This window comes from Vigna angularis, chromosome 6 (assembly GCF_016808095.1).
Source record: "Vigna angularis cultivar LongXiaoDou No.4 chromosome 6, ASM1680809v1, whole genome shotgun sequence".
NCBI lineage: Eukaryota > Viridiplantae > Streptophyta > Magnoliopsida > Fabales > Fabaceae > Vigna > Vigna angularis.
In genome coordinates this window covers 27,901,582-27,922,677 of record NC_068975.1, presented here as the reverse complement: position 1 = coordinate 27,922,677, position 21,096 = coordinate 27,901,582, and the positions used below count along the sequence as shown (strand labels likewise).

General features: G+C 34.2%; 2 protein-coding genes across 4 annotated transcripts; one reads left to right on the top strand and one right to left on the bottom strand.

Annotated features, from left to right (window-relative positions):
- The first annotated feature begins 263 nt into the window (after window positions 1–263).
- Window positions 264–2,870, top strand: LOC108342040 (cytochrome b561 and DOMON domain-containing protein At3g61750). Of its 2 annotated transcripts, none has more exons than XM_017579744.2 (5): window positions 264–667; window positions 859–1,252; window positions 1,541–1,827; window positions 2,086–2,392; window positions 2,491–2,870. In XM_017579744.2, exons 1-5 carry the CDS (start codon window positions 437–439, stop codon window positions 2,496–2,498), a joined length of 1,227 nt encoding a protein of 408 aa, XP_017435233.1. In that variant the 5' UTR covers window positions 264–436; the 3' UTR covers window positions 2,499–2,870. The 2 variants fall into 2 exon arrangements, with proteins under 2 accessions (XP_017435233.1, XP_017435234.1); XM_017579745.2 differs by having other exon boundaries at window positions 277–667; window positions 2,494–2,870.
- An 841-nt stretch (window positions 2,871–3,711) lies between these two features.
- LOC108342884 (protein REDUCED CHLOROPLAST COVERAGE 1) lies at window positions 3,712–19,697 on the bottom strand. 2 transcript variants are annotated; one of them, XM_017580775.2, is made up of 24 exons: window positions 19,576–19,697; window positions 19,429–19,494; window positions 19,164–19,225; window positions 18,228–18,320; window positions 17,143–17,215; window positions 16,807–17,034; window positions 16,668–16,735; window positions 16,449–16,580; window positions 16,310–16,351; window positions 15,634–16,158; window positions 15,377–15,537; window positions 13,543–14,065; window positions 13,378–13,440; window positions 13,155–13,256; window positions 11,826–12,140; window positions 11,001–11,093; window positions 10,803–10,904; window positions 10,588–10,692; window positions 10,231–10,364; window positions 9,180–9,363; window positions 8,791–8,922; window positions 8,335–8,447; window positions 6,961–7,048; window positions 3,712–6,545 (listed from the first exon to the last, which is right to left on the bottom strand). In XM_017580775.2, exons 2-24 carry the CDS (start codon window positions 19,487–19,489, stop codon window positions 4,488–4,490), a joined length of 5,457 nt encoding a protein of 1,818 aa, XP_017436264.1. In that variant the 5' UTR covers window positions 19,490–19,494; window positions 19,576–19,697; the 3' UTR covers window positions 3,712–4,487. The 2 variants fall into 2 exon arrangements, with proteins under 2 accessions (XP_017436264.1, XP_017436265.1); XM_017580776.2 differs by having other exon boundaries at window positions 3,712–6,542.
- Window positions 19,698–21,096: the final 1,399 nt, after the last annotated feature.

Below are 21,096 nucleotides of genomic sequence, written 5' to 3'. Positions count from 1 at the left end.
TCAGCATTTTAATTCCTTTTACTTGTTATTTTGCTAAATAGTGTTAACCTTTTTCTGTTTTATCTTGTTTCTGAAGCAAAGCCTTGCCTCCATCTTCCCCGGATAAGATAACTACACAAAAGTTAAGTTGCATAGAAATTTGAAATTTAGAATATATATGAGTATAGTTACCACTGTTCATAGAAATGCGAGTAAAAAGCTCCAATCCTATCAAAGAATGCAGTTGAACGTAGTGTTCTCAAGAATAGAAGGGGGTGATGATTACCTCTCGGTACCAACTACTATCCCCACCCACCAAGCCAACAACCACATTCCAACCTTCAAACGCAAGAGACTAACACCTCTCAACTGTCTTGTTAGACCCTCATATTCATATTTCCTCTCTTATTTTTTACCTTGTAACCACAATTGTTGTAGCCTTGGATCCAGTCTATGAATGGCAAAGCTAAGATCTTGGACTCAGATATGGCGTTCTATTGTCGGAATGTGTATTCTCAATTTCGTTTTGTACTTCAAGATCGTAACGTTAGCTGATGACACTGGAAGTAACAGTATTGTATCAGAAGGTGACTGCAAGAACACAAATTATCAGATTTTCCTCCCTCCACCGTATCAGAATATATCCTCTACCATTTGCAAACCTGTTTGGCATTCATACGAATTAAGGGTAAGTTCAAGCTGAACTAGAATTCTAATGCTTGGTTGTAGGATCTTCTCATTTACTAACTCTTTTTATCTTAAGAAACCGTACAGTTGTTGAAACTTGTATACTATGATCTGTTCTTTGCTCATTCAAATTATTGATTTCTTATAATTTGAATGTCATGATTGTTCATTTGCCTTTAATTTGCGTTGCAGTACACCAAGACAGGTGATACAACAACTATCATATTATCTGCTCCCTACACAGTGGGATGGGTGGGAATTGGATTTTCAAGGGATGGCATGATGGCTGGTTCCAGTGCGATGGTAGGATGGGTTAACAAACATGGTCATGCAAAAGTCAAGCAATTTTATCTAAGGGGTAGAAGGCAATCAGAAGTAATTGTAGACAAAGGTGAACTGCCTCTGAATAATGTACCAGCTGCAGTGGCAACAAATGGAGCTGAAATTTACGTAGCGTTTCAGCTACAAGCGACAACTCCATTTGGGAAGCAACCGATTTTATTGGCTTTCAGTACTAAACGTCCACTGAACCATCATCTATCAAAACATGAAGACAAAACAGCGGTTATATTCGATTTTTCTTCAGGTATGCAAAACCAGACGTGCCACTTTACTTCATAATTAATTATTCTATATTGTTGCATAAGCATTTGAACAAAGCCCGGTTCATAAATCACTTCAATTGATTTTAACAAGTCCATTTTTTTCACCCTAAAATTCTACCATTAGGATCCAAAGTGGACAACATTCATAAACTGGAATCAGGGTTTATTCAGATCTCTTTTTCATATGACGTGATGTAACTTGCGTAGCGTATACTGTATGATAAAAAATTTCCAGAAAAGAAATTTGACAATGATAATTGTTATGGCAGGTTCTACGGGCCCGGTATCCAATTGGTTGATTCAGATAAGAAAGAGCCATGGAATAGTGGGTGTATTAGGGTGGGGCCTAATCCTGCCTGTGGGGGCAATTATTGCTAGGTACTTCAGGCACAAGGATCCCCTATGGTTTTATCTCCATTCAGTCATTCAATTCGTGGGATTTGCGTTTGGTCTTGCCACAGTCCTTCTTGGATTACAACTCTATAGAAGTGTGCATGTTCACATACCAGCTCACAGAGGCATAGGCATATTTGTTCTTGTCTTAAGTATTCTTCAGGTCTGCCACTGACTCATATCGTCTATCACACCCAATGTTCAGTCCTCTACCTATTACTATGAAACCCTTAACTAAATTAACAATATTTTTAAATGTCTATTAATTAGGAAAGAAGGTCTTTAAATTAGTTAAGTCTTATGCAGAGAGACAGAGACAGTGCTCTAATTTTTGACTTGCATAATATTTAGCTTGATGCTTGAGAAATATGATTTCCATCTAATGTACAAATTGAACTAACATTTTAAGCTGTGGGTTCAGATATTGGCATTTTTCTTGAGGCCAGACAAGGATTCCAAGTTTAGAAACATTTGGAATTTGTATCACAGTTGGTTTGGAAGAATGGCGCTTTTCTTTGCAGCCTTGAATATAGTGTTAGGGATGCGAGCTGCGGGTGCAGGGAACGATTGGAAGATAAGCTATGGATTCCTTGTTAGCATTATACTTGTGGCAGTTATCGTTCTCGAGGTATTGGCGTATTTGAAAAGGTCACAAAAGCGTTCTCTTCCTCACACTTTCCAAATGGACCCAGTTGGAGAAGCAACCTTTCCAACCAATCTTGCTAAAGGTACGAGCCCTTTTCCCTTGTTTCATACTACTTCATCATTTTACTGAAATTTATGCTGAAGAGCCAGCTTATCTTTTATGCGTGATACTTTCTTGAAGCAGGGTGAATGTGTTTGCTTCCAGTTTTGTTTGCACTTGTACAAGTTGTGTCAATTGTCACATTCAGCCACATCAGACTAAACCTCATTCACCCTACTACATGTGAACTGAGATGTGGAGCTTTCTTGGTGTAGATAGATATTTTAGCCACCTAGACGTTTGCCAAGATGGACAATCTAACGTTTGTCTTCTTCCTCAACTGAACCTGTTACTTGAGATCGAACCTTTTTTGCTTCTTAATTGGGTCTTCATGATCAGGAGTATGATGCCCACGTTTACATTTATATTCTGTTATTATCTGTGAAAATGTGTTGAAATTTAAGGATCGGAGTTTGGTGAATGATCATCTTTTGATTAAATGAGGACATAGTTCCGTAGCACAGGTATCGCTTTTGTTAGAAATAGGAAACCTTCAAGCCGTCGATTTTCCAAGAACACGAGTTTGCAATCTGTTCTTCTAACAGGCAGGAATAGGGGTTTGCTGAAGTCCCAGCGCCTAAAAAATCAACAATGGATTGGCAGGATAATTAGAAATTGACACCCTGGCAATAAATAACTCGCTATAAATGACCCTAAAATTGATAGATTAATATTTTTTAAACACTCGATTAATACCTCTTTTATCATATCATATCGCTCATCTACCATATCTGTTTCTATTCTATTCTTTTTCTCTCCAGGTGTAGACACTTGTTAGGATGTCCATGGAACATTATCGTATATAATAGGACTACTGGTTCCCTATACAAAACTCAATCCCAACTAAGTATTATTCATCACCCCTTTTTTTTGTAAAATTGAAAGAAAATGCTAATCAATATATTGATTCCTTAACCAGTGTATTTACACCAGTTAGAAGGGTTCAAATAATTTAATGTTTTCTTCCCCTTTTTCAGTAAGAAAAAAATTAACAGATGTTAATCAAAATAAATGTTGCTGCCGCAGCTTGTTTATTCTGTTATTCCATTAAATACATTTTAGTATACCTTATTTTTCTTGTTATACTTTAACTGAATTACAAATAATGTAGCTAATTCTTTCTAACTGTACATGATAAAATGCATGTAGATCAAAAGAAATCTGCTCACGCGCGCACAACAATTGTAGTCAGATATAGTTCATACTTCTACTCAATTGTATCAAACAATGATCTTTCATTGATAGAACTTTCACAAGATTCCAAATGTAACCAAAAAAGATATCAAGTCAAACAGAAAAAGAGAACCACCAATACACGGGAAATTATTCCAAAGAAGTATATACAAAAGAACCAAATTAATTAACAAAACTATTGCCAATGATGTAACAAAAGGAAAATTAGACACGATCTATAATCCTGTAATTCAGCATGTCAAAATTGCCTAACTAGATATTGAAAATTGTTTTCCACCGTCAAGGTGCCTCTGCGACCCCACAACTGATAGCGATGACCCTGCATGCTGAACAAAGATAACTATTGGCTGCTGTTTGCAGCAACTCCAATAAGATTTTGATTCACAAGAACAATTCCATGTCCCAACTAATAATCAAATAATGCACCCTAGTGATTCTAGATGATAAGCTGCGACTAGCTGGGACAACGGAATCAATAAAATAGCTCCAGCTTTTGGTAGAAAAATAACCCTCCTGATCTTTCAGTCAAGGTCAAATCTAGTTCCATGACGTAAGAGGCTTCACTGGTGCAACTATATTTTCTTCAAACAATAAATGATGCATTGTTTTTAGAGCACGTGTTGTTTGGGGCAATGGACAGAATGAATAAATTATACAACATTGTGTATTAACTTTTCCAGAAGTTAAATTTCTGCAGAAAAGTAGAATACTCACAGAAACTTCCCTTGGCAAGGTAGATACATAGTTAGCTGAAGGAAATTGTGATTGAGTTCCATAAATGATCGAAAACCACATCTCCTTTTGCACATGAAATTGTGAGATATCTCTCCTTTATTGGCAGTAATTCTGCTATAGTTTATTAGTAACAACAAAGAGACTTTGGGTTAAGCAGTAGCTGTACAATCTCTTCCAGAAGACAAGTTGATGGACTTGGGTACATCACTTCCTCTGACAACGCGGTTATAAGTAACCTTGAATGACTGTGAGCTACTGGGTCTAGTTAGCAAACTTATTGGCATTCTTAGTGTCTGCTTCCGGTTTCTTCTTCCCCTAATCAAAATACTGAACGTTTTCTCACCATCTATGTTCTTTTCATTTCTGCTGATCTTATTCAAGCCAATGTCATTATTGGGTTTGTCCCCAGCATTTTCAAACTCATGAAAATTAGGATTCCCATTTTCTTTCACACTTTCTGCGTGAACTCTACCCACTTCATCCTCGCCAGTCTCTGATTCTAAAGGTTGCCCCTCTTTCTTGTATCCACCATCATTAGTAAAGCCCTCCGGCAGAACAAAAGCGGAGCTTGAACTTTTTGAAACATGATGCTGTTTTTGTGGCTCCAAAATGGGATCAGGAATTGGTTTGATGCTAGGTGCCAGAGGAGGAAATTCCACCGCATGACAACCAGGCCATACTGCATTGGGACCAAAATTAGATACAGATGAGTTCATATTATATTGCCATGCGAACTGATTGACATGAAATGCGCTGCTAGTAACTGGAAAATTGTTGGATGGTATTGATTGAGGCTGAGTATAAGGAGGATACATGAATGGCAATGGTTGTATCATGTTTGGTGTAGGTGGAGGTGATGGGTATGCATGGTGAGGAGAGGAACACATTTGGGTAACTGCTGGTAACATGGTAGCAGGTCCATGGTGAACATTCATATTTACTGGCCAGGGCCCAATTGGCGGAACAGGAACTGGTGCAGCTCGTGCAATGCCTAGTGCCGGATTGAATGGAGCTGCAGATGCAGATAACTTCTTATATGGAATACCCTGGGAATCACCCTGACTTGATGGAGAAACACTGACTCTTAAATCTTCACCTTCTTGTGAGATGGTAGTAGTATGATTAGGGAGTTCAAAACAGTCAGAGTTGCTAGTGTCAACGTCAAGTTTATGAGAATCCAGAAGATCCTCCACTGCATCAATCATTATGATATTATCAACTGCTTCATGAACTTCAACATCCACAGAATCAACCCCTTCAGCACTCTCCAATTTTTCTTGAACAGAATCAGTAAACTGTGTTTGTTTCCTCTCAGGATCATCAGTATGATTTGAATCCAAAGAATCTGACACAGAACTTTTGTCCTTCTCTTTTAATGTATTTTTTTCCTCTTCCAGGGTTGGTTCAGAATTTGCATGAATTTTAAAATCTTCCTCTTCATGTTTTACCACCCCCAAAACAGGAATATTACTTTGAGGATTATAGAGTTGCAACTTGGAAATTGTCCCAGGAGGAGCCACTGCCACTTCTTTGTATGAAGGAGATTTCCCAATACTAATTATAGAAGTCTTAAGAGTACTATTATCATTTGATGCTGAAAGTGAACCAACTTGTGAGTAAGAACTGATTAGTTTATCACCAATTTCTGATGAATCCTTTACAGTAGTCTTATCAGATGCAGACATGGACTTCACCCTGTATGTAGCAGCTTTGACCACTTTCCTTCCAAATTTACTTCCTTGGGATATGTTTACAGTATGATCATCAGCATAAACCCCATGGGATATTGTTCTCTTCTTCAGAATATAACATCTATTGTTCTGTTCACTACTCTTCCCATAGTTATAGTCTATGCCAGATTCCATTTTCTTTTTCTGATAATAAACTTTACCAATTGTTGCTCGTCTTTGCTTCAGCCGCTGGCCATATGAACCAGATGATCTTGGCCGTTGAACTGGTTGCCATCCATCCTCACCATCAGCATGTGCTTCAGACAAGATTTCAACAGAAACTTGTTTTTCATCCGAGGTCTTTTCTAAAATGGGCTGTTCTGAATCAGGTGCTGAGTTGGTCTCCAGATCAGTATCTACATCAACACCTGCTCCAGGTATGAGTATTACTTCATCTGAAGTCTCTCTTGGAGTTTCTTTCCAAGACTCATCAGAACTTGCTGAGCCAATGTTCTGGCAGGATTCCATCCTCATCTGCTAAATATTTCTTTGTGAAATTAATATTATGAAAATACGTACAAGAAACACCACAAGTAGGCAGGTACCGTAACAATTTAAAATATTTTCATTAAGTAAAAACTGTTACTTCATGGCCCATGCAGTCACAGTTCAACATTAAAGGGGAAAAAAGAGAGGCTCTATTAGGTATCTGATTCCTTCAATGCAGTTTTCTTCTAACTATTGACCAAATTAGTCCTGAAGTTTATTCCATGTTTTTTCAATTAACACATTGTACAACGGTGTTAAGAAAGTAACCTATGCAAACATTTTAGCAATATCGGAAAATGTATATAAGTAACAATCAGAAATCAGAAAACTGTTCTGTATACTTCTAATCAAAATCTCAAACTTAAAGGTTAAAAATATCAAGATCGGTAAATCTGCATCATACCTTAGCTATCTGGCTTCTTTTTCTTAGTGCAATATCTCTCCCTTTGGGATCATGACTTGGATTAATGTAGTCAAGCAAATCTGACACACTGACAAATTCCATGGAAATATAATGAGTCGGGGTAAAATTTTATGTTTGAATGTATGATAGATATACAACATATGTCAGATTCCAAATTTGAAGAGGTTAATGGGAAGTTTTGACACACTACCAATAAACATTTAAAAAAAATAATCATGTTTGTGCTAGACATACACTGGAATCTGATACTCCAAACTTCAATAAACACCTGAAACCCTTCAAAATTTTGCTCTGTTGCAGTGTTCATGCCCATATCATGTTCTATATCAATCTAATTGTCCATACATTTCAGAATTGGAATTTCATACAATTAAAATGAACACGTTGCCGATGATTCAAAGCATTGTAAAATGAAGACAGTCTCGACCAAGAGAACAACAAAAGTTTGTATCAATAGTCATTAGAAATATCAAATAATTTCCAATAAAATTGCATATTATAATCTCCAAACCAAAACTTAACAGAAATTCTCCCATAAGTAGGAGTGAAAATGGTTGCCCTTAATAGGCCTGACCACTTCCAGATCTAAGGTCCAAGCTTGGCCTATTACTTAACATAGGCCTTTCTTGGAGGATTCAAGCCTAATCTGACCTACAAGTCTATCAAAAAGGCCTTTTTCTTCCTGAAAGCATCTCATATGTTCCAAAAAGCTTTTTCTGGAAAGCATTTCATATGGTCTGGAAATTTTGCTCTGAAAATTCCAGAAAGCTTGTTCTGGAATGCATTTCATATGGTTATTTTAAATTTATAGGGATGCAGTTAGAAATTATGGGGGTGCAAGAAGAAAATCCTTAAAAAGTCTATGTAGAAAATCTATTTTACAGGCCCACAAACCTACTTCTAAATAGGTTTATGGACCTAAGTTTGGTGGGTCAACATGCCTGAGTCTCTAAATTGAATAAAATGTATATTATGTAGAAAGATTACAGTAAAAGTTAAATGCTATAATAATAACAATAATATTATTATTATAATACTTATATTTACTTAATAAGATCATTCTATTTGGCACAAACAACTTTTGAAATGGTCAAAACCCTGACATTTTAACTAAATAGAAATTTAAAAAAGTGTTGGCCTAACTTCTTTAGTTAGCAGTTCTGGACTTGGCTAATGGGGGCTGGGCCACTGGCCCTCGATAGCCAACTTACCTATTTTCATCGTTACCAGTGAGGTTTATTAAAAGACACCTATGCACAAGTAACAGCTACCAGTACTTGATTAAATTACAACTGTGCATGAGTAATGCTATAAAAGTACCCGATCCATACATCCCAGGCAATTTTATTATACCTTAGATGGCCCTTGCTAGCAATAGATGTATCTGGCTTTTGAGTACCATTCCGTGCAGCTTCTTGTTGTTCTATAGCCTTGGACTCAAAATACTCAAGCCAAGCAGCAGCATCCTGCACATTTTATCAAAAAACTTTGGATTATGGAAAACTGTACTAATTCATTGTAAGACCAGTAATGGGGAACTTACTAAATGAACTATTAGTTTAATGAGAATGATAAATACAAATATTTTAATTGTGATACAAACTACTCAAACTCTTAAAATATGGACTTATGGTCTAACCCAGGTCTACAAAGCATACTTGTAAATTGAGAACTGCTCAAACCTAGTTCTGTTTAAGGTGGTTATCCAATACATATACAAGTTCGCCAGATCACCCTACCAACTTCAAAGTTGTGAATTATTGTTATTTCCTCTTCTTCTGAATTACTGGGTACTTTTGTTATTTATACCTGGGTCCGCAAGTCATCTGGACCAAGTTTTGCCCGCAGAATTTGCAATGTTGTTTGCTCATGCTGTACACTCAAAGGATACGCTTCCATCAATGAGAGTGCTATTGCTATTGCATGATAACTTGCAGCAGTCTGCACAGAATTAAAATTCCAAGAATAAACAGATTAAAACAGAGTTGTGAACTCATTATTTTGGAATTTCAGATGAATTTATATTAGTGGAACTAATTGCTGTCCAGATTTTGTTTTATAATTTCTAAGTTTTATCCTCATTAATAGAATGCACGTTTTATCAATTCATCCAAGAATTCAAATATTACATTTTACATCAAGGATCTCAAAAAATTAAACAAACTTGGCACAGGCAAGAAATAAAATGAACATAAAACCTGAATATGATCTGGACCAAGTAATCTTTGGTTGCACTTTAGAGCTTTGTGAAGATACCTAAGAGCCACATTTACATTACCGAGCCCTTCCTCCATCATAGCCACATTAATGTATGTTGCAGCAGTGTTTGGATGAGATGGACCACACGTTAGATGCAAAAGATATAATGCCCGCTTTACATACCTGGTTGATAATAGTTGCAGATGCAATCAGTAAACAAATTAATAAATCATCATAAAAATTGAACATTCTAAATCCACACCAACTATTTTAAACTGGTTATCATTAATCCTATTTTGTGAAGAACATCAGACTAGACAACCCAAGTAGGCAGTAATGAGAACCAAAGCCAAAGCAAAAGGTGTCTATATGTCTGTATTAACATTCAAAATCAGTAAACAAATAAAAGAAATCATCATAAGTATTGAGCTAGCACTCAATTTTCTAAATACATAGCCACTATTTTAAACTGGTTATCATTAATCTTATTCTGTTAAGAATATCAGACTAGACAGCCAAACTAGGTAGTGATGAGAACCTGAAGCCAAGTTAACTAAGGTGTCTGTAATATGTAAGGAGAGGGAGTTGTGGTACACCTTCCAACTGCCAATCTGGAGTAGAGAAGGAATGTGAGTTGGTTGTGTGGAGAAAGAATCTAAGTGTAGGAAATCATGGAGAGGGGTAAGGGCTAGAACTTCAGAACTGGGGCCTTGGAAGACAAGGCCTGTTGAACACTTGGACATTTCTTGTTAGTCTTTTCCCTATTTTCCTATTGCAAACAGCTCTGTACCCAGGGCTAGAACAATTTAATCTGTTTATAAGTAATACATTCCTATCTATTTTCCCTCATAATTTTTTCAGTACACCAAAGATGGATAGCACATCCTTTCCTGTCCTGTCTACGTAATGTCTTTTCTGTTACCTGATAAATTATTATTTTGAATTAATACATCAATGTTTAGTCATATAAGGTAAGAAAAACCAAGGGAAATTTTAATTATGAGATGTCTGTGTACAATTATGCATCACCACTGCAAGAACAAAACATACTTCAGAGCTAACTCTGTATGTTGAAGTCTGTAGTAGAAAACTGCAAGATCCCCATAACTCTTCATAGTATCTGGATGATCCAGACCTAGCTCTCTTTCATTAATATCCAAAGCTTTTTGTTGATAAATTGTAGCCTGTAGTTGGAATAAACAGTTCAATGAATTGGAGTTGAATTCAAAGACAAAAAAAAAACTTAGATTACATATTTAACATTGAACAATAGTCAACACAGTGAAAAACTGCAAACTAAAATGATTGAATGTTATTTGTTTTGACTGTATATCTAGGCTATATATGCTTCTTTGCTTTCTAATGCAACATGTCTCGAAACCAAAACAGAATGACAAAAAACAAGACCTGATTGAAGTCTCCAGTGTGATATAAGACTACAGCAAGTAAGCTGTATGCTCCTGCTGTCATCCGATGATAGGGGCCACAAACAGCTACAAGTCTAGCAAGAGCCTGTCACCGACAAATTACAGCAGTCATCATAAGAAAAGGCATTTACTGTCGAAGTAAATTGTCAGAGGTTAATAGAATTTCCTGACAAAGGCCACTGAAGATAGAGATACCTTTGTTCCATAGGTAACAGCATCTTCGAGCTTTCCCTTGTCTAAAGCTGTTTTTGATGACTCTAATAGCTGCCTGCCATCTGCAGATGAGCATGCTGCTTGCTGCAAAAGATGTATAGTTTACAAAGTTTGGATCAATCAGCAAATTTCCAAACCATTAGACAAGACATCGTACAATGGTCTTGTCTATGTTATTACCTTGTGAACTGGGACCAAGCTGACAATGTCAGATTTCTGGAAGGGAATTGAAGAATTCATATCAAGATCCCTTGGAACAAGCTCAATGCCAACCTAACATGAAAGGTAGCAGCAAAAAAAATGTCAATTAAGAAACAACTTAAATGTCATTTTCCATTGATAACCATAAGAACTACAATCTATAGATTAGTATAAGACCGAACATGTGTGCATAGTGTACCTAATTACCAATATACACACATGCATATGGGGAAACCATTATGATTCATGAACATCCTTATAAGCAATTTCAAAGATATGCACTGCCTGGCTTTTTGACTTTTTCTTTGGAAAAAAAAGATTACTTTGATTTTTTAAAATCATCTTTTAACATTTTAATATACTTAATATGACGTGGGAATCTGAAAGAGAGTAGTGGATGGTTTGGAGAGAAATCTAAGGGTAAAAGTTTAAAACAATGTGGACACCAACACATTACGATTGTGCAAACCTGCCTTACACGCAAATAATTATTAGAGGATATTTTAACTTCAAAGTGATGAGCACCCGTAGAAAATCCAGCCAACCTATACACTTTATTTCATGATCACAAATTAAACCTGTAATCTGATAGTGACTACGGTATTATAAGGAGTCTAAGTGGAATGATCAGTAGACTACTTAAGTAGCTTGCGTGCTCAGCATGAAATTATCATAGTGAATCATAAAATACAGCCAAAGAGTCCTACTAAATGAAAATATGAAAAGGACATAAATGTACGACTCCATTGCTATGCAAACTAAAATGCAACAGATACTGCATATTCCATAGCCTACTTCCAGTACCTTATGACATAAGCCACGCAAAATCACAAACTTCCTCACATTACTGTAATTCAAGCTGCTAAGATCCCAATCAAATCGCTTCTTCAGAAACACCTCTAGCCATTTCCATACAAGAGGGTGGATTTTGCATGATTTATCCGACTCTCTATCTTCAGGAACACCAAGCAGCAAATTCAATGCAGCAGCAATGGATGCCGCCATTATTTCCTTGTCAACACCTGCAATCACTGCCCGCAGGATATGCTTGAAAGCTCGAACTATCATCTCATGAATACAAAGTGATTGTACATGTGATAGTTTTTCGGAAAGCTTGACCTATGAAAAGAAAATTAAGAGGCAAACGTCATGAAACATGAAAAGGCCAATATAAATTTAAACATAAGACACAATATCCTTCCTCTTTTCTTTTAGCCTTTGAAAATAAAAACCTCCAAAAGAATAGAGGTAAGAGTAGAGGTAGACAGTATAACAAGGGTGGAAATTAAAGCAGTACATAAGTGGGAGAAGAAATCTGGATGTCAGAAGAATGAGCAAATAGGGGTGAGTAAGCAGACTGGTCCGGCCTGGTTAATACCCAGTTCACAAAACATTCTTTTTAAATGGTCCGGATAAATCCATTTCAATCTTCTCTTCTGGGTCCATATCTAATTCACAAAAGCCCAAATATAAATTGGACCAGTCGACAGGCCTAAATAGTGATCCATAAAAATGAAAAAATCTACTAATAAAAAAAACTATTTAATTTTTTTCATTTTGTAAAGTATCATCTATCAGACTAATATCTAGCAATTTAGCTATCAAACTACTATCTGTAAAACTAAATTGAAATTTAATAAACTCAACTTTTTTGTCTAAAACACTAAGTTTGAAATCCGTGGACTGGTACACAAATACATGGATTAAACCTGTAAAGCCAACATATTTAACAGACCTGGCCGGTAGATTGAATATAATCATATGGATTAAGAAAGAAAGAGTCCATTATACATGAAGGTTGGTGGGCCTGGGTCTATATACACACCCCTATATAATAGTGAAGAAATCTGATCGCCAAGTGTTATAAACTGAATATAATTATGCAGATTAAGAAAAAAAGAGTCCATTATCCATGAAGGTCTGTGGACTTGGGTCTGCATAGTTTTTGAAGTGATATAATTTTTGAAGAAATCTGATGGCCAAGTGCGTTTCATAGTCATATATTCAGAATTGGAGTGGTAATTATATCATGAAATATGTTAACCAAATACTCAAACTATAAGTTCTTATGAAAAATGCAGAAACTATTTATTACAACTACACAAAGTAAGAAAACAAGTTTAGAGCACTAACGACATGTCCAAGAGAATGCATACGTAGACCCCTAGTATGCATAAAATCAGTTAAGGTGCGACCATCAACAGGAGAGAGTTCCAACGAGCCAAAATCTGCAACCTGTATTGCATATAATTATTATTATTGTTGTAGTTGCTACTACTGCTAGAAAGGGGATGTTCATAATCTTATCAACTAGAATGCCTTTTCAGAAACTAGGCAAACAAAATCATAACATTACCAGCTTCGGGAGAGCAACATCCATGTAATATTTTTTAGACAAGTCAATGAGGTCTTGCATGGACTGATGATAAAACAAATCAATTTAGGTCAGATGTTTAATGTAACAGTTAAGTTCAAATACTGAAAATTTTAGAGATACTTTGTTAGACCTTGAAGAAAATACCTTGCTGTGAAGTCCAGTTCCTGATTCTTTTAACCGAGTAAAAGCTGCTTCAGATAGCAATCCCTTTCGCAAAAGCTCATTTTTTGCTGCTGCTGTTTCTTGTGTGGATTCTACTGAGAGCACCAAAGCACTTTCAGGCTCTCCATTAACACATGCCACATGAGATTTGGAGTTTTCAGATGCCAGTTTCACACTACTTCGATCAGATTTATTTTTATTATTCTTAAGGGCTTTGAAGGGTTTCCCTAGCCCCTCAACCTTCATTTCATTCTCAGCCTTATCCAACAATGGTTTTTTATCCTTTTCGCTATTGTGGTCTTGCAAATGTTGTATCCAGCACGCTCCAAGTTCCCATCTTATGAAATTGTCCACACCAGGTTCCTCTTCCTCAAGCTTAGAAAGGCTTTCTTTAATAAGCCTCTCCACAAAAGCTTGACAAACTCCAAGCTCTTCAGTCTCATGCATTTGCATCTGATTGGGTCTATTCTTCTCTGACTGTGCTGAGTTGAGAAGTAGTCTTAAACTGCAAAAAAGGAAAAATAATTACAGGCCCAAAGATCTTGTAGTGGTTGATGAATAAGAATTAGATCAATGGATCAACCAAAGAAAGTTGTAAATGTAACAAAAGCCAAAAAATAAAAACAAAGCTAACTGAAGAGTAGCTCCAAAAATGAAAATTATAAACAATAAAAATTCCTCCAAATACAGAAGAAAAAGAAATAGCAGAATAAACAACCAAATCAAGGTTACAAATTTCATCAAAAGAAACCCCCACAATGAAACTTTTTCAATCACACATCCAACACTATGAAGCACCAACTCTAACACAAACAACAGGACACAACTAATGTCCAAAATATAAGATACACACACACACTAATAAGACAAAAGTCTAAATTAATTAGAATCAATATTTATATATATTACCTTCTGAAAACAAAGTTGTTAGGCTTTACAATTTTCATACAACAGTAACTAAAAAGGTTTGTTTCACAATGCAATCTTTACAAAAAAGATCCCACAATAAGATGAATCATATCTCTTAAAATTAAAACAATCAGTAAAGTCTATATGATATTGTTTCTCAAAAGCTATGGAGTCTCCCAACATTGATAATATAAGACTCTTTTTAAATAATGATCATTTTTTAAGATAATGTTTAGCCAAAAGCAAGGCCAGCTCGCTCTCTTAGCCTGTGTTTTGGAGGTTCTCCAGCCAGAAAAAGATAAATAAGTTGTGACACAGTAGATGGGTGTCCAACATGTGTCCAAGGTGTATGGACAAGTGTCCTGGTCTGTGTTTGAAAAATGTCAGGCACGCCATTCTATTGATTTGTGTCAGTCTTTATAGACACAGGATAAAAACACTGAATTAGATTCAATTGTTAGAATCTTATATCTAACAAAAAACATCAAAACCATGGTTAGATCTTATTCATAAATACAATTCTCACTCGTGTTGTAGGTCCAGCTAATAAAATTACAAACCATAATACACAAACTGGAGAGAGAGCGCATAGTTTATAGCACACGAGCATAATGTAAAGTAGTGAAACTACCACATTCAATGGATAGAAAATACTGCCCTAGGCTCATATATAAGCCAATAATAAAAAACTAATTCATACTAATTCAGAAAATTAACATCATTAAATTTTACTAAATTCATTTTAAAAAAGATTTTTTCCCAATCTGTGAAAATACAACCGACTAAAATAACCGGGGTTTTGGGGATGATATCATTAAATAGGGTTAAATTAGTTACGATTTGTTTATATTTTTGGTTCACTATGTATGTTTTTTTTTTCACCTATATTTGAGTTTAGAAGGAGTACCTGTTAATGTTGAGTGCATTGGCACCACCATCTGGCTGATCAAACAATTCAATACTTTGATAAGATGAAGAGTTGACATTTTCATTTTCTCCCCCCTCAACTTTCACGGAAACCAAATAACCACAGTACCTTATAACAACAACACCTAAAGTGGTAATGTCCTGCATGCAGAATATGGAGTGTTTATCAGTTATATGATGGCAAAGAAACAGCTTTAAGGAACTACAACCACTCTTTCTATGTAAAAGTTATCATACATGGGCTGCAGTATTCTCATCAGCAGTAATTCCTTTCAGTAGATTTCTCTCTATTAGATCCTTTTGATTTATTCCAGTAGTTTCAACTCCATCAATTTTTGAATCAACCTTGCAGTTAGCGACAGACGCATCCTTCATGACTCTGATACTCAAGTCACCTACTCTCTCGGTGAAATGAATACCATTTTCTGTAGAAGAACTGTGTACATCGGACTCTCCCATTAGCTGTTTAACAGCCTTAATAGCTCTCAAAATGGCAACATCAACAAATAAAGTGTGGAGAAGGAATGCTTTTCTATCACGAATTTGCCTTTCTTCTGCTGTCTTGCAAGGCATAAATGCAATAAATGAAAACTCCTTGGCCCAAGGAATCAAATCAAATTTCCCATCCCTTCCTAGACCGCCACCATTTCCTCCCCAGTTTTTATCCTCCACGGGAAGGGGAGGGAAAACTGACGGTGATTGCACCACTGCAGGAGGAACAAGCCATGTGTTGGCTCTGAAGCCGTAAGGGAGATTCCCAAACTGAAGGGACAAAAGGAAACGGGAAGTGACAGAGCACAAGTAAGCACATGAAAATAGATATTAAATTGTTCTACGGTACTTCCATGCACTAGTTATAGTAAGTAATAAGCATAGTGAATAAGAAAAACAAAATAAAAAAGGTGTCCGGTACCTTGTTACGTTCTGAAAATGCTTTCAATAGATCATCATAAGCCTGAAATTGAGAAAAGAAATTCGTAAAACTAACCGAAGTTAGAACTAGCTTAAACCCTATCCAAAGTAAACATTTATATAGAGGCATGAAAACTAACAGTAGCAAAAGCTCTACTAAGCCGTGTTAACAAATCAACAAGGTTATGACTAAATATGAGCTGCTTTCCAACACTGCAAAATCCATTTCTGCAAGCTTCAACGTGCACTACTTTCCCGTTACATAGCTTCACCTAATAAGCATAAACGAAGAGATTTCATTGTTTCTCAATTCTCACTCGAAAAAGTAACAAAAATTACAATTATTTAAATATATTTACATCAAAGGAGAAGAGATGATCCGCCTCCAATATCTCCGGAACTCGTCGTCTCACTGTTTTCTTTATATCTGTCGCGAACTCAGGAGTTTTAGACAAGGAAACGAAGAAAAGAAACTCAAAGGAAGAGAAAGGATTGTACATTGGAAAGGATGAGTGAGATGCGAAAGAGAGAAAAACTCGTAGAAGCTACCGAGCCTAGGGCGCGAGTGGCTTATCTCGCAATCTCCGTCAACGGAAACCGCCGCGGGCGGCGGCGCGTGAGAGTTCACATTCTTCGCCGCCGACGAGTGGCCGAAGTTCGTCGTGCAGGCCACGATGTCCAGTAGCCGTCTGACGTGAGCCACTGCTCTATCTTCGTCATAATCCTCTGCAAAAGGGATCACCGTTGTACAGTTTTTAGTACAGTTTTTAATTAATTTATTTCTTATTAATTAAAAATAATCTATAGGTAATGTAAAATGAATTTAAAAAATACCTTGGATTAAAGTGAGGACCCATGGCTTGAGTGCAAACACGTCCACCGTATCCTTCAATTGCGGTCCTCTCACCTTTTATTTAAACATATCCTCGTTAAGATATATTTAAATATAACAAAAAAGCAAATTACTCTAATATTTTTTTGTTTATACTAAAAATATATTAAAGAGCCGTGATCTTCATTATTTTCTTTTATAAAAAGTTGTTTGTAGAAAGAATAAATTATTATACTTACAACTCCAATAAAATAAAAATAGAAACTATAATTCGTCAAAAATACTTGAATAAAAGAAAGAGGACCAAGATAACACAGTAATACTAATTAGGAGGATTCTTTTTACTTTCTTTATGAAAGTTCGTACTAAAAACAAAATAATAAATTCCTTACAATTAAAAGGTTTAATTTATGTGTATCATAAATTTAAATTTTTGTATTGGACAGTACTAAAAAAGTTTTACAACAAAATGCGCGCATATTAAATTAATGATAATAAGTTAATTTTAATACATAATTAATTTAATGATTTATGTATAAGCCTAATTTTAGAATAGTAATTAGAGGATCTAATAATTTTTAATATGACATATTATCAAGGTGTTTTAATTAATTTAAAAAATATGAGCAAAACACGCTGTAAAAGTTAAACTAGCTCAAAAGACAACAATAATTCAAACTTGATTTTGGTTTACCTAACTTCTTCCTAGCTTGATTATTTTTTAATTTATCACTGTAATGCTGAGGTGTTTCGTAATTTTATGTACTATCTAATCTATATTTTCGGCTTGTAAGGTTAGATAAAAATAACAAAAAGAAAAGGAAATAAAAGAATGTTGAAAATAAAATTATGAAATAAAATTGTTTAAGATAAGATTATCATTTACTGTATATTCTCTTTCTTGTATAACTTTAATATTTTTTAATAATTCACAAATAAACTCTCTCATCAACAATTACCTTAATTGAACTCATGTTAGCAACAATTTAATTATTTATTTTTGTAAAGAAAGAAAATAAATGCTCCAAAGTCCAGATTACTACAGTGAAATGCTTAAAATAAATAATTAATATTGTGCAAAATTTACCTCATGAGATAGGGAAAAATTAGTGATATAACAAGTCTCTGTATTCACTGATAAAAGTCTACGAACATCAATTATTTTGTCCATTGATATCCCCTGTTTCACAAAAACAATCAGTCCCTTCCAACAAGTATTTTACAGACTTTTACCAGAAACATAAGAAATAGAATCAATAAAGTGGTGAAAGCTATCTCAGATCTTATATTCAAATCAATTACTTGTACGCTACATGAAAAAGACTTATCTAGAAGTTATTTTGGTTTCAGTTAGAACTTCTTTTTTCTTCAATCATTGTGTAAACCTTGTCATCCTCTAAATAACAACCTAGTACCACACGCTTCTATTTCTTCCAGGCACAAATTAACATGTTCATGGAAAGTGGGATATACTTCTAGTAAATCCAAAGAAGGTATATAGAAATAATGACTTTAGAATCTTGGATGCTCCTCATAGAATTCATCAAGCTTTTGAGTTTATAATAATAAATTAAGTATCCAGTTCAACACTAACGAGATTGATGTTGCATGTTAGATGATATACATCTCTGTTAAATCAGAACCAGTTTTGTTAAAATCAGTTAGTTTCTTATATAGTCAGTACCAGTTCTATTTTTTCTGTTAAGCTTTCTTTTCATTCTTTATTCTTTTCCTATATGTAGGACATTTATGATAAGATTAAGAATCATTTTTCTTCCTCTTAATTCTCTGATTCATTTATTTGCTAGTTCTATTCTCTTTTCACCCTGAAGATTACTTTCTAACATTATAAAACATGTTCATCAGTGTGGTCACAAAAGAGACCGAAGGTGGCTGCCAATAGACAGTATACCAAAATAAACTACTGGACATGACAAATATCAGAAAGCAGACACTGAATTTATTAATCATCTCATATTACTAATTAGAAGTTATAATCTGTTCACAGATAAAATAAGCAAACCTTGAGAACAACATGTGTTTCATCGGGCAGATTAACAGTGATATCCATTACAACAGGAAGAACTGCAGAATTGCAAGAAGAAACTGTTAAGTCAGCCAATCTGGCATTATCATGATAAATGCAACTCTTTTGTACTTTTATTTTCATAATTTCTACATTTGGTACTATCATGATACTGGTTAAACAAAGAAGTCCTCTTATCCCTATTGAAACGCCTGTAAATAAGAATAAGCATTGAGAAGCATTGAGCTAAGGAATTTGTTACCCTTTTCTTCTTTCTTTTTCTTCTCTCCTTTGCCCTTTGAGCGACTGTATCTTGGTGCCATTGAAGCTGTGACGAGGAAAAAGAGAAATGGTGAAGAAAAAGAGAAAGGAAAAAGAAGAGAGAATAAATGAAGAACTAGAAACTCACCTGTAGAAGTGGATGAGTAATTGAAATTTAGTGTGGAAGTTGGAAGAGTGAAAGAAGTTGATAGACGGTGGAAATGAGAGTAAATTGGTGATTGAGTCGAGATGCAAGAAAAGATAAATAGAGGGAAAGATAAGAGTAGTATGATAAGGCAGGAAGGGCTGAGATTTAGCTGTCAGAAATCAGATTTGATAATTGGCAGTTTCTGATATTGTGGCCATGTAATCAAGATGATTTTTGTTAATATAAACCCTATCCGGTGATCAGCACAACTAATTCATAAAAAAATATTTCAACCGCCAACAACCGCAACATTTTAATAAAAAAATCTAAATGTCGACTACATAATATATATATTTATAACAATTTTTAACGATACATTACATAAAAAAATTTAAAAAAAAAACTGCAATCAATTAATTATCTAATCAATTAAAAAAATTAAAAAATTTATGTAATTATTTACTTATCTCTTATGATAATGTGGGAATGCACAATAAATAAGTTGGGTGAATTTACACTTAAATTTTTTATTAAATCATATTTTAAAATCAAATTTATCCATAAGAGGAGACGGAGCCAGTTCAATCTAGTTCTTTGATGAATTAATTTTAACATAGTTAAACCATAAAATAAAAATTTATGCTTTAATTTTCACATAATTAAATTATGTAATAAAAATTTAAATTTAAATTACGGTGTATTTTAAAACATTATTAAAAAACTAAACAATTTTATTGCAAATATTTTTAGAACATTAGGTTCTAAATAAAAAAATTGTTACTAAAGCACATTTGTTAAAAAATGTAGACTTAACTATGTTTTGAATTTGGGATGAATTTAAAAAATTTCAATTGAATCCTTATTAATTTTGTGTGATAGTGTTTAAAATTTTAAAACTTTTTAATTGAGTATGGACAAAGACAAAATCATTCTTACTGTAGATAATGAAAATTGTTTCTAAATTCAATTAAAATTATGAAATTATAAAATAAAAAATAAATAAAATATTTAATTGTAAATTTACTAGAATACAAAATTATAAGGTTATTTAATTATAAAAAAAACAAATATAAAGTTAAAAAGTTATAAAATTATAAAAATAGATAATAAAAAAACTATAAAATTAAAAATTATGAAATTATAAAAATATTAAATAATGAAATTAAAAAATTAAAAAATTAAAAAATATAAATTATTAAATTATAATCCATAATTTTATAATTATCTAATTATGTAATTTTATACCGATAAAAGAACTTAGTTGTAACAGATAACTTTTTTTTAAAATTAAAGAAAATGTTTTTTTTATTCTAAAACTCTTTTAAATATCTTTCTCGAGCTTGAATTCTATTTTTAGTTCGGTTAGTTGAAAAAGTGATTAAATTTTTCTTGTTTCTTATGTAAATTCTTATTGTTCGATTTGTTTTTAGGTTAGTAAATTATTTCGTGTTAACTATTGAATTAGAATTGGATGTTCATATTCGTGCATATACCATCTTAGCTAGTAGGTATTTTTTTAAG